Below are 13,297 nucleotides of genomic sequence, written 5' to 3' on the forward strand. Positions count from 1 at the left end.
CAGATTGCTGTGCTTAATAAATGAAAGATTTCATCAAAGACTATTTGTTTGGAAATGCAATTTATTTTGAGACGACACTGAAACCTGACATCTGGGAGTTGAAGTCCACAGGCTGTAAAAGAGCCACATTTGCCCACCCCTGTCCTATACCATTCTGGACAAATGGGAGGTCCAATCTCTTAAAAAACCTTCAGTGATGGGAGTTCCCACAACTTCTGGTGGCAAGTTGTTCCAACGGTTAATTGTTGTGCCAGGAAATTTCTCCCTAGTTCCAGGTTGCTTCTCTCCTTGATTAGTTTCCATCCATTGTTTCTTGTCCTGCCTTCAGGTGCTTTTGACTTCTTTGTGGCAGCCCCTCAAATATCGGAATACTGATCTCATGTCACCCCTAGTCCTTCTTTTCATTAAACTAGACATACCCAATTCTAGCCAAAAGTTAACATGGCCCAAATAAAATTATGATAAATAAATAACCTATCCTGATTTCTAAAGACCGATCGATCCAACCCAACTCCAACCCATCGTCCACTATCCACAAGAGAGGAGAAATTTGATGAACAACAAAAAAAAACCTCTCAATTCCGATAGTTCTAGTTAAAGATGGTATTTTAATTGGTCCGGCAATTGCAAAATATACAAATTTCCAAAAAAGGGGCAGGCCTGTTTTATAAGCCACGCTGCTCTTCACCTTCAGGGATGAGGGGGAAAGAAAATAGATTAAAATCATCCCGTACAGACACACAAAACTTAAAATTTCAATACAAAATTTATGAAGACTGGAACAGGGGGTTGTGGGGGGGGGAAAGACTCCGTGGTTCTGCGAGATCAATTAAATAAATAAAATAGCCTCTTGCTCTTAAAAATGGTTTTTTTTAAAAAAAAATCTAACTTCAAGTATCAAAGAGGGGAAAAAAGCCCCAACCAACCCGAGGAATCACCATTGCTACGATTTTAAATAGCATTTAAATAGGATTTCCATGCCATGCCCCACACTCACAAAAACCGTTACACAATCCCACAATAATACGGTAATTAACAGCCTTTTAAGCTTTCTCCCTCCTTTCAAACAGGAAAAATCCATTTCGTTCTGAGATTTCATCCCCCCCATTTCCTTATTTCCGTCTCTTTCAAGGTGGACAGCATTTGTAAGAAAACAATTTGGCCTAAAACCATTATTGTAAAATGCACTTTATCCAGAGAAGGGGGGGGTGGCTTTTTAGGGGGGGCAGGGTAAGGATGGGAAGTGTTAAGTTTTTGTTTTGCCCCCATTTGCTCTATTTTGTGGTGGCAGAATTTCAAAAGGAAATATCTGCCACAGAATTTCAAAAGGAAATATTTGCCACAGAATTTCAAAAGGAAATATTTGCCACAGAATTTCAAAAGGAAATATTTGAGGGTGGGAGATGAGGCCATTCACACCTAGGTAAAAGTGTTTTGTTTTGTTTTTTAAAAAAAGAAACATTCAGAATAATAAAAAATGTCTTTAAAAACCAAACAAAATTCAAAGAAGTTAATCTTAACAAGCAGAAAAAGCTTTTCGTTTACACTAGGAGTAAGGGCCCGATGGTCCCCTTATGACTTATGGACTTCAACTCCCAGAATTCCTGAGCACGGTTGGCTCAAGAATTCTGGGAGTTGAAGTCCACCAGCCATAAAGGAGCCATCAGTCCCCTACCGCCGATCTACATGGAGTCTTATTATAAACATATAAACCCTCTCAGATTAGCAAGTCAGCACTTAGGCCTTGGGTCAAACAATCCTTTATTTGGAAAATAAAAATCACCTTTATCGCCCTGCAACCGTCCGCTTTGGGGACCTCATCCTCACCTACCAGTTGTCTACTTCCTATCTCATCATCCTGGACAGCTTTTCCAGGGTCAACTTTGGCAGAACAGTTCAATCTTAAAAAAAGAGGGCTTGCGTTCGAAACTAGACTTATTGTTACTTTTGTCCGTCACACACACATCATCCTCAAGCGGTTGGCATCAACTTGAGACGACGCGCCTGGCGGCCCAAATTCCCTCAAAGTTCCCAAAGACTTAATTACGTTCGAGTATTTTAAATTATGTTGGGTTTTTTGTTTTTTTTTAAAAAGCGTTTGTTTTATTTGAGCCCGCTGTCGAATTGAGTGGCACACCTGGGAAACAGGAGAAACAGGCTGAGAAGTCACCAGGAGAAATTCTGGTCATAAAGGAAAGCAAGCTTATTTACTCAGATGTCCTTCAAAACTAGCAAAAACAATCATTTAAAACTAATACTCTACAACTACTGCTAAGAATAGTTATTTCAACATGTAAAAAAAAAAGGGGGAGGCCCATAATAAATCAATCCACCTGAATGAAACTAACCTTAACTTTGTTCCTAAACATGCTATTCTAATGCGTTGAGCACCTACATCAGCCGTTCTTCAACTGTGCAATTTTTATTGGCAACACATGATTAGGACAAAACTCTAGCCCTAGAACCCTCTCTCCCTTTTCCTTGATATGAAAACTTGCAGATTTATGCTGGATACACGGCGAGGGTCTGAAATCCGTTTCCAGTGGCTAAAACAAGAGTGGAAAGCTGGAAAAAAAAACAGCCTTGCCGGCTGTAAATTTGCAGATATCCACGAGTGACTCGGTTTGCTGGAAGCTCATTCGTTGTCGGTCGGTAGGAACATACCCTGTTTGCACCGCGAGATGCTTGTAACGTAAACGATGCATCTTATGACTTCACTGGTCTCCAAAGAGACCTTCCCACAAGCCACACACACAAAGGTGGGGGAAAGGCAAGGCGGGGCAGAATCCCCCAGTGCCTCTCTCTTAACACCGGACTTAAAAAAAATGGGCCTTTCCTGAGTGGAAAGTCCCCCACCCACCCTAGAAAAGAAGCCAGGGTGTGCCAAGTGTCGTGTCCCATCACTCTCTCTCACACACACACACACAAACATCCCAAAGCAGGGTCAGGACACAGTCCCTGTAGAGACAGGATGTTCAGGGGGACGGAACTTTTTATGCACCCCTAAAGAAGAGAGGAGAGGCCCTCGCTTACAAAAAGTGCGGACCAACTTTTCACAATTGTTTTATGGCCTCTTATCTCTCTTCTCTGCCTAGTCTGGGAGCAACTGATCGGGCTCTGTCTCGGACCAGTTCGCCAAGGACAGCTAAAATTCAGTGAACATCTAAGGTGGAAACGAAGAGATGGGACAGACTCACGAATGTTCACACTTTTCATCTCCCCTTTCGCCTCTGTCTTAGCTACAAAGCCCACCTAAGATGACCCTAACCCTTTTATCTTAAAGAGATGCTGGGGGTCAACATAGTAATCTTCCGCAAGGCAAGCTCGCTGCTTTAAAACCGAAACAAAACAGAATAACAATGACCAAAACTTGTAGGACGTATGGTGTGTAACAGAAGCACTTTGGTGCTTGCTGGAGTCAAATTGGAGTAGATGGGGGGGAAAAAACCAAACCCAGCTTTAAAATCAGGTTCAGATCCACAGTTTATATGCTGATGAAATAAAGTCTCTTTCTTTTCCTTTATTTTTTCCTCCATCTCTCTCTCTCTTTTTCTTTCTTTCTCTCTCTCTCTGGTGTTTCCTCCTTCCGCCGCTCCATATTTCTTAAGTCCAAGAAGGCAAGATAAACCAGCGATGGAGATCATCAACAGATCAACTGGAGTCGAACGGAGATGTTGTGGAGCAGGCTGCCAAGTTTCGGAGATGAATGATGGCACGGCGGTTGGCTTCCACCAAGGTTCCTGAAGTCCCGCCGAAAGAGATTCTCAAGGTTGGGTGTGTGGAGGATTCAGGTTCTGCCGACAAAGGAAGAAAAAAAAAAAGAGAAGAAGACCAACGTGAGATGGTGGCTTTGGGTTTGGAGAAATGGGTGGAGAAGCGGCTGAACTAGAACTAGACATGCAGAAGAGACAGTCACGGTAAGAAAAATGATCTAGAGAGGGGGACAAACGGGAGGTGGAGAAAAAAGGTTTGTTAGATGTGCGTGCAAGAGGTCCTGTTTCTCTGTACCAAAGGTTAGGCTTGTCCATGTCTCTTGGACCGAATTCTACAAAATAGTCAAACCATCTGCAATCTGCAGACAATTGATTGCGTTTCGAAGCTTCCTGCCTACTCACATAAAACTGACGATGTTACTTAGCTTGGTAATGAAACGTCTGCAAGAATGCCAGCAAGCTTAGAAAGCACCAAAGACCCCACCGTTCAACCCGGGGAGGGGAGGGGAGGGGAGGAGGGAGGAGAGGGGAGATGAAGAAGGCAAGGGAAAAGGGGAGGGGAGGGAGAAGGGGAGGGAAAGAGAAAGAGCGAAAGGAGGGAAGGGGAGAGGGGGAGGAGGGAAAATGGGAGGGTTGGAGAGAGGAGGGGAGGAGAGGAGGCCAGGGAGAGGGGTGGGAAGGAGAGAGAGAGGAGAGGGGAGATGGAGAAGGCAAGGGAAAAGGGGAAGTGAGGAGAGGAAGAGAGGAGAGAAGGAGTGAAAGGAGGGAAGGGGAGAGGAGAGGGAAGGAGAGGAAGGGAGGAGAGGGGTGATGTAGAAGGGGAGAAAAGGGAAGGAGAGAGGAGAGGGGAAGGGAGGAGAGAGAGAGGGAAGGAGCGAAAGGAGGGAAGGGGAGAGGGAAAAGGGGAGGGGTGGAGAGAGGAGGTCAGGGAGAGGAGAGGAAGGGAATGGAGTGGGGAGGGAAGGAGAGAAACCCAAAATGTTTGCAACACCTGTTACTCCAATACAAAGAAGTGAGGCTAGCTAGTCCAAATGTCACACACAACACAGCAAACTCCCTTTGGGGGGAAAAAATGAAGCTGAAAGTGTGAAGTGAAGCTGAAAGACCCACATCCGTATTTCAGTACAAGAAGAACAAAGACAAGGAGGTGAATAATAATAATAATAATAATAATAATAATAATAATAATAATAATAATAATAATAATAATAATAATAATAATTATTATTATTATTATTATTATTATTATTATTATTATTATTATTATTATTATTATTATTATTATTATTTTATTTCTATACCGCCCTTCTCTCGAAGGACTCAGGGCGGTGTACAGCCAAAAAAAAAGATGACCACCTGTCATGGGGCAGAAGGAAAGGCTTGCCCCAGCATTGCTCAAAGTAGGGATGTAGATGCTTCACCAGCACCCCAACATTAAATTTGGCTTCCATAACTACCTTTAAGACAAGTCTTCTCTGCTGCCCTTTTGCCCTCGCTTTGCTAACCCAGGAAAAGACGGTGGCAGAATTGATTCCAAAGAAAATTCAGTTTCTGAACTTCCCATGCTGCATTACAGGAACAGAGGTAGTCCTCGACTTACGACAATTGAGCCCAACATTTCTGTTATTAAGCGAGACAGTTAGATGAGCTAATTTCCAATGGTGGCGCAGTGGTTAGAATGCAGTATTGTAGGCAAACTCTGCCCACTGCCAGGAGTTCGATCCTGACGGGCTAAAGATTGACTCAGCCTTCTGAGGTCGGTAAAATGAGGACCCAGATTGTTGGGGGACACAGACTGACTCTGTAAACCGCTTAGAGAGGGTTGTAAAGCAGTACAGAGCAGTATATAAGTCTAAGTGCTATTGCTAATTCTCTCTCTCTCCATCCAATTTCCCTCATCTATCTAGGATCTGTCCGTCTATCTGTCTATCTATCTGTCTGTCTGTCTGTCTGTCTATCTGTCTGCCTATCTATCTATCTATCTATCTATCTATCTATCTATCTATCTATCTATCTCTATCCATCCATCCACTCTCCCTCATCTATCTAGGATCCCTCCCTCCCTCCCATCTATCTATTCTCTCTCTCTCTCTCCATCCAATTTCTCTCATCTATCTAGGATCTGTCTCTGTCTGTCTGTCTGTCTGTCTGTCTGTCTATCTGTCTATCTATCTATCTATCTATCTATCCATCCATCCATCCATCCATCCATCCATCCACTCTCCCTCATCTATCTAGGATCCCTCCCTCCCTCCCATCTATCTATCTATTCTCTCTCTCCATCCAATTTCCCTCATCTATATAGGATCCGTCCGTCCGTCTGTCTGTCTGTCTACCTACCCTGTTTCCCTGAAAATAAGACATCCCCAGATAATAAGCCCAACTGGGCTTTTGAGCGCATGCGCTAAAATAAGCCTCCCCCTGAAAATAAGCCCTCCCTGAAAATATTTAAACGCAGAGTTGGAAATCAGTTAAGGTGGCAAGAGGAGCCCCATCTTGCTCCACGTGCCCCAAAATAATAAGACCTCCCCGAAAATAAGGCCAAGCACTTATTTTGGGGTTCAAAAAAAATATAAGACAGGGTCTATCTATCTATCTATCTATCATCTATCTATCCATCTATCCATCCATCCAGTCTCCCTCATCTATCTAGGATCCATCCATCCATCCATCCATCCATCCATCCATCCATCCATCCATCCATCTGCTATCCTAGGCCAAAATACTATTCTCTTGGTGCATGAAAACAGGAAATGATTTTCTAACGGTTAATGACAGAAATGCAACAGCCAGATGGAAAATCAAAAGCTCAACATGGATTCTTGCCAGCAAAACCAAAAGTCACCGTATCGGCGAGATGGGTGGCATATAAATTTAATAAATGATTAAGAAACAAAGACACAGCCAGCCAGGCAGCAACGAAACAGGTTAAACCAACACACACACACACACACACACACACAAAGTTACTTACAGGCAAGCCTTCCCCAGTAATGGCTGTAAAGAGAGAAAAGAAAAAAAAGAGAGAAAAGAAATAAAATAAAGGGAAAGAAATCAGTGAAGGCGCATGAAAGCTTAGCAATCAGAAAATGGCAGCCCAGAGATGGAAAGCAATGGGGTAGAAGTAGATAAATCAAGAGACATGAAGCAGCTGATTCAGGATCAGCCTTCGTGCATGGAGAAGAAGCACCAAAAAACCAGCAACTAGGAGTCTTTTCAAACAAGGGCTGCTAATTGAGATCGTTTCAGACTTTTTATGAGAACAGTATTTCTCAACTTCGGCCATTTTAAGAGGGGTGGACTTCAACTCCCAGAATCCCCCAGCCAGCAGCTGAGGGATTCTGGGAGTTGAAGTCCACCCCTCATAAAATGGCCAAGATTCAAAACGCGGCAGTTTAGTATGAAGCCATTGTTGTACTGCTCTCTATCTGGCAGAAACACAGAAAAATTGTCTCATTTAAAAATAAAAAAAATAAAAAAATAAAAATGGGTCGCGTCAGGGCAATCTTGTTCCTTTGGCCCTCTAAAATAGCCTTGGGACAGAGATTACGAGCCAACAGACAAAATATTTGCAGACTTTCTCCAGGCTGAGGCTCATGGAGCCTGCCGGCAGTCGAATGCAAAAATGTTCCTTTTTTTTATTTTTCATTGTCTAAAACCATTCGGTGGCCTGGATCTCAAAGGAGTCACACCCCCCCCAAATAAATACGACGAGCAATTGATCTGAGGAGGGGTCCTTGGTGCTCTCTTGAGCTTGGTGGTTTTCTTGCAGACGTTTTATCACCCAACTAGATAACCTCATCAGCGCTGGAAGGGAGTGACAGGAGCAAATCATACCACCTACTAACACTGATGAAGTTACCTCGTTGGGTAACGAAACGTTTGCAAGAAAACCACCAAGCTCAGAGAGCACCGAGGACGTCTCACATTTCAACCCTGAGCTACAAATATTTTCCTCAGTCGGTAACTGATCTGATGCCCCTGAAATCCTTGGCTCCTAATTAGGGCCTAACCCAAAGGTGCTTTTTCAGGAGACAACTGGATTTTCTTGGATTTTTTTTTTCTTTTGAAGACGTTTCGCTTCTCATCCAAGAAGCTTCTTCAGCTCTGACAGGATAGTGACCTTAAGACATGGTTATTTCGCCAGTCCGGATTGGACTGAAGGGGTTTTTAAAGGGAGTTTTAATGGTTTTTAACACTTAATATTGATTTTATCTGTTTTTATTGCTGTGAGCCGCCCTGAGTCCTTTCCGGAGAGAGGGCGGTATATAAGCTTAAATAAATAAACAGATAGATAGATAGATAGATAGATAGATAGATAGATAGATAGAGGGGAATGGAAGGATTAATATTATATTCATTTAGATTCCCCACTATCTTGTCAGAGCTGAAGAAGCTTCTTGGATGAGAAGCGAAACCTTTTCAAAGAAAAACCAGAAAGTCCACTTGCCTCCTGAAAAAAAGCACCTTTGGGACAACCATGACTTGGATGACTGAGAATCTCTACAAACAATCAGGGCCTATTAGAAACTTTTGAGAAGGGTTAGTGGAGATGATTAAAAAAAAGCAACGTGCAAATCAAACCTACGTTCTTCAATGCATGTTCAAAAAAAAAAACGTTTAAGGAAAAAAAATGCCTTTCTGGGATTGTAGGCAGTCCTCGACTTCCAACCATCTGTTTTAGTGACCGTTCGAAATTACAACGGTGCTGGGAAAAAGGGACTTACAACTGGTCCTTCCGCTTACAACTGCAAGTAGCAGCATCCCCATAGTCATGTGATTCAAATTTAAGTGCTTAATAATTAGCACGTCATTATGACAGATGCAGCATCCCGGGGTCATGCGATCGCTATTTTTATGACCTTCCCGGCTGACTTCTGACAAGCCGAGTCAATGGGGAGGGGGGGGGGGGAGAGCCAGATTTGCTTAACGACGGCCTGATTTGTTTAACGACTGCAGTGGCTCGCTCAACAACGGCAGGGATTCGCTCAACTGCGGCAAAATAGGGGTGCAAAAACAGCCACTGCCTTGCTAAGCAATGCAAATTCTGGTCGCCATCTTGGTTGTAATTCGAGGACTGTCTGTATTCGGCGTGACTGATCCCCGTGGCGACTCAAGGGCTTGCCCAGTCGAGATTAAGCCGCTCACACCCTCACACACGCCCGTGCAAGTTAGTTAGTTAGTTAGGTTAGCTAGCCGAAAACATTTTGAACCCTCCAATGCTACCATGAGAAGGTCAGCGAGGAAGTGTGTCCGTTCAAACAAAAATTAAGCAAGACCAAGCATGTCCTCCTAAGATGTCACACAAACGGGACGGTCAGGCATGCTGGAAATTACGACCCACCATCAGCCATCACCACAAAAACACAACACCAACAAAAGAAAAAAGAACCAACTTGTCCGGGAAGCTGTACGGGGCCTTCCGGAGAGAGGCAGGTATGGACTGGTAAGGCGGCTGAAGCAGCGGCATGTTCTTCAAACCTGTTCATGCGAGGTTTTTTGACGGGTTCTGGACTGGCCAGAGGGACCACGCTATTACGCCTCATGAGCGCATGTGGTCCCTTCTTTGCGTCCTAGATCGGAGCGAGAGAAAGATAACAAAAATAACAACAACAATAATAATAATAAAGGGAGATGAAAGCTATCAAGAAAAACAAAAAGAGAGCATTTAAAAACAAAACAAAATGGGATAATCGGTTCACCGTCGCACACACAAAAGCGAAAGCAAAAAGACAAAAAAATTTTCGTCAGAGGGTCAGACTAGATGACCTCTGAGGTGCTTTCCAAGCCGGACGTTCTACAGTTTCTGGGAAACGGGATTTGAGAAGCCCAAAGAAGAACCAGATTTTTTTTCCTAGTTTTTTGCAAGCAGATGAAGAGGATGGAAAGATTTGGGGGAATTGGGAGCTCAGCGATGAGGTCTGAGGTCATTGTTTGATCCAGAGAGGGGTGTCCTACCCCCCCAAAAAGGAGGTGGGGTCAAACTAAAGAGGTAGGCGGAGCCAGACTGAAATCAACGTTCCATTAAACTTGACTATCTTTTTACCTACAAAATGTGGGATGGAAGCCAACAGCTTTTTTACCCTAGTGAAACATTTAGCGCTTAGCTTCAACAGTGAGATAAGCTGTAATATATAAATTTAGAAATAAAATTTGAAAGATAAATAGCTGATGACATTGATCGTTGAGAATCGGCTGCTTTCACTGAGGAGGAAGGTACCTGGACAGCAAAGTGAAGGCACAGAAGATCAAATCTGACCACTGTCTTATCTTTATCAACACTTTTAAAGGCTTGTAAAATTATCCAGTTCCTTTTATGCAAAATTAAAGCTTGCCTTTTCAGCTCAAAATTCCTACATTGGTAAGCTGTTGAATAAACATCATTTTAAAGGGGGCACAGCCTGGCTTTAAGCCACAGAAAAAAAGGCCTCTGATTGAATCAATTCTTATTCCTTATTTACTGGCCACAGTGATAGACTAGACTAGACTGAGTTGGAAGGGACCTTGGAGGTCTTCTAGTCCAACCCCCTGCTTAGGCAGGAAATCCTACACCATTTCAGACAAATGGTTATCCAATCTCTTCTTTAAAACTTCCACTGTTGGAACATTTACAACTTCTAGAGGCAAGTTGTTCCACTGGTTAATTGTTCTAACTGTCAGGAAATTTGTCCTTAGTTCTAGGTTGCTTTTCTCCTTGATTAATTTCCACCCGTTGCTTCTTGTTCTACCCTCAGGTGCTTTGGAGAACAGCTTGACTCCCTCTTCATTGTGGCAGCCCCTCAAATATTGGAAAACTGCTATCATGTCACCCCTGGTCCTTCTTTTCATTAAACTAGACATACCCAGTTCCTGCAACCTTTATTTCTAGATTTTATCCTCCAGTCCCTTAATAATCTTTGTTGCTCTTCTCTGCACTCTTTCTAGAGTCGCCACATCTTTTTTACATCGTGGAGACAAAAACTGGATGCACTATTCCAAGTGTGGCCATACCAAGGCATGATGAGTAACAAGATTGTAAATAAGATTTGCCGCCCTGCAGCTGGAAAGGCCAATAACTGAACTGGGAATCCTTTGCAGAGTAAAATAAGGGGCATCCGATGCTGAACATTTTTTTGGGAATAGGTGCCTGTGCGATAAGCTCATGAGGTATTTTGGGGGTGGGGGGGGGAAAGAGAGAGAATGGCCCCTTAGCAAGCCAGCTGCACTCACCTCTGGCCTGTCCCGGTGAGTATTCACAGCTTCAACATTCAGATAGATGGACTCCACTCGGCAACCTTAGAGAAAGAGGAAAGGAGGATGTGGCAGGATGAGGAACATGTCAGCACTTCAGCTGCGCTGTTTTAATCCGATTATGAGATTAAAACAGACTCAAGTACTTGGGGGGTGGGGTGGGGTGTTAAATGTAATTTAAATTAAATCAGTTGGGCAATTAATTCTTCAAAGCAACACTGAACCTGCAGGGGTTCAAACAGCACCCAGGAAAAAGCATTTTTTTGTCCTTCAGGAATGCCAGAGAGAAGAGCAAAGATAGTCAAATTCAAGTCAAAAGTATGAGAACAGCAGCAGTTATTATTATTATTATTATTATTATTTTTTAATTAGGGGACAACCCTGGGAGTTTTATATGCACTGCTCTGTGATAACCCTGGTTATGTTGACTAAAAAATGGGTAAAGCAAATAGGAAGTGAGGCACAGGGCAATTTTCCTGAGCTAAACCATCTGTTCTGGATGCAAATCAGCTAAGGTAGCATTATGGGGTATTGATCGGGGCTGATACAATCAATGCTAAATTGACTTTTGCATTCTGTGGAACCTCTTGAGCTGAACTGCCTTCAATCTTATCTTAACTCCTAGATAAGAGTAAAAGACGGGGAAGGGAAGGCAGTAAACCCTCCATTCTCTTGCTAAACAGACACAGTTCTTGATTCTTCCCTTGTAGCTTGGGAGATTTCCCCAGTCAAGTTGCTCATAGAGATAGTCTTCGATTTACGACCATAATGAAGCCCGAGATTTCTTTTCGCTAGCTAAGCCAGACATCTGTTAAGTTCAATTTTGTTCCCTTTTATGACCTTTCTTGCCACAGTCATTAAATGAATCCCCGCAGTTGTTTTAAGTTAGTAGTGCGATCCAGGGGTGGGTTCTACCTTAAGAGGTTGCAGAAAAAAATGCTTTTAAAAGCCTCTGACGATCAGGCAGCCCAGCTGGGATTGTGTCAGAGGCTTTTAAAGGCATTTTTTTTCCTACAACCTCTTTGGCCGGGGATGCGGCAATGGTCGTTAAGTGTGAAAAGCGGTCATAAATTACTTTTTTCAGTGCTTTTGCAACTTCGGTCGCAAAACGAATGGTTGTAAGTTAAGGACTATCTGTAACCACACCAATCGCCTCATGTGCCTGATTTTAGCCAAGCTGAGCGTGTTGTGCGAACACAGCTGTTCTCTTACGAAACATATTTGCTCACCGTAAGCCACAGGACTCAGTTTCAGGACTGTATGGAGAGGACATTTCAGATAGGGCATTTCTTCTGAAAGGCAAAATAAAATAAAGGATTAAAACCGATCGACTGGATTCATGCTACACCTGGACACAAACGGTCCCCCCATCCTGCTTCTACAACTCCCTTTTAATCCAGCCTTTTCAAACTTCAACTCCCAGAATTCAGAACGGTGCCCAGGGAATTCTGGGAGTTGAAATTGTCCCGTTTGAACAGAAAAAAAAAAAACTGCTCGAAATCCCGAAGGAGCTGAAGAAGCTTCTTGGATGAGAAGCGAAACGTCTTCAAAAGAAAAAATAAGAAAGTCCAGCTTCAGCTGGTGCAGAATGCAGCCGCGCGGGTAGTGATGGGAGTGTCCCAATGCTCCCATGTCACACTCCTCCTGCGTGACCTGCATTGGCTACCGGTTGCCCTCCAGGTGAGGTTCAAGGTGTTGGTGATTACCTATAAAGCCCTACATGGCTTAGGCCCGGGATATTTGGCGGATCACCTGCGGCCAGCAACAGCTCCCCATCGCCCAGTGCGCGCACACAGAGAGGGCCTACTTGGGGTCCCGTCGGCCAAGCAATGTCGACTGACGGCCCCTAGGGAGCGAGCCTTCTCTGTGGGCGCACCTACCCTCTGGAATCAGCTCCCCTTGGAGCTCCGGGTGGCCCCCGACCTTCGCTTTTTCTGCCGTGACCTTAAAACATGGTTGTTTCGCCAGGCTGGCCTGGACTGAATGGGGTTTTAATGGGAATTTTAGTTTCTTTTATTGTTTGAATTTTAATCTGGACTTGCTGTCGCTTATTGCTGTGAGCCGCCCTGAGTCCCTGTGGAGAAGGGCGGCATATAAGTCTGATAATAAATAAAGTTGCCTCCTGAAAAAGCACCTTTGGGACAACCTAGGTGACTGAGAAACTCTACAGATTTTTAACTCTACAATTTGGGACGGATACTCTTTGAATAGTGTGGGAGTAGGAATTGCTATCCAGAGGAAAAAATTGCAGACTACAGGAATCAGGAGCACCACTCAGGTGACCCTGAGGACACAGAGAAACCTCCAAGTGGCCTCAACGACCCTCTTAAAAGGATGCAAATGACCAGCTGTCT

General features: G+C 43.7%; 1 protein-coding gene across 3 annotated transcripts in view; it reads right to left on the reverse strand.

The window, feature by feature from the left end:
* Positions 1-876: 876 nt before the first annotated feature.
* The window catches only part of PFKFB3 (6-phosphofructo-2-kinase/fructose-2,6-biphosphatase 3), an 87,936-nt gene continuing 75,515 nt past the window's right edge, over positions 877-13,297 (reverse strand). For 2 of the 3 annotated variants that reach the window (XM_070948083.1, XM_070948080.1), the window contains exons 12-16: positions 12,173-12,235; positions 10,923-10,987; positions 9,110-9,286; positions 6,688-6,710; positions 877-3,794 (exon numbers count right to left, since the gene is read on the reverse strand). In XM_070948083.1, the coding sequence (XP_070804184.1) occupies positions 3,788-3,794; positions 6,688-6,710; positions 9,110-9,286; positions 10,923-10,987; positions 12,173-12,235 (335 nt within the window). In that variant the 3' untranslated portion in view covers positions 877-3,787. The remainder of the gene's footprint in view (positions 3,795-6,687; positions 6,711-9,109; positions 9,287-10,922; positions 10,988-12,172; positions 12,236-13,297) is intronic. The other variant, XM_070948082.1, reaches the window with a different exon arrangement.

The sequence above is a fragment of the Pituophis catenifer genome, unplaced genomic scaffold, assembly GCF_029215685.1.
Source record: "Pituophis catenifer annectens isolate HBS135680 unplaced genomic scaffold, rPitCat1.0.hap2 SCAF_7, whole genome shotgun sequence".
Classification (NCBI taxonomy): Eukaryota; Metazoa; Chordata; class Lepidosauria; order Squamata; family Colubridae; genus Pituophis; species Pituophis catenifer.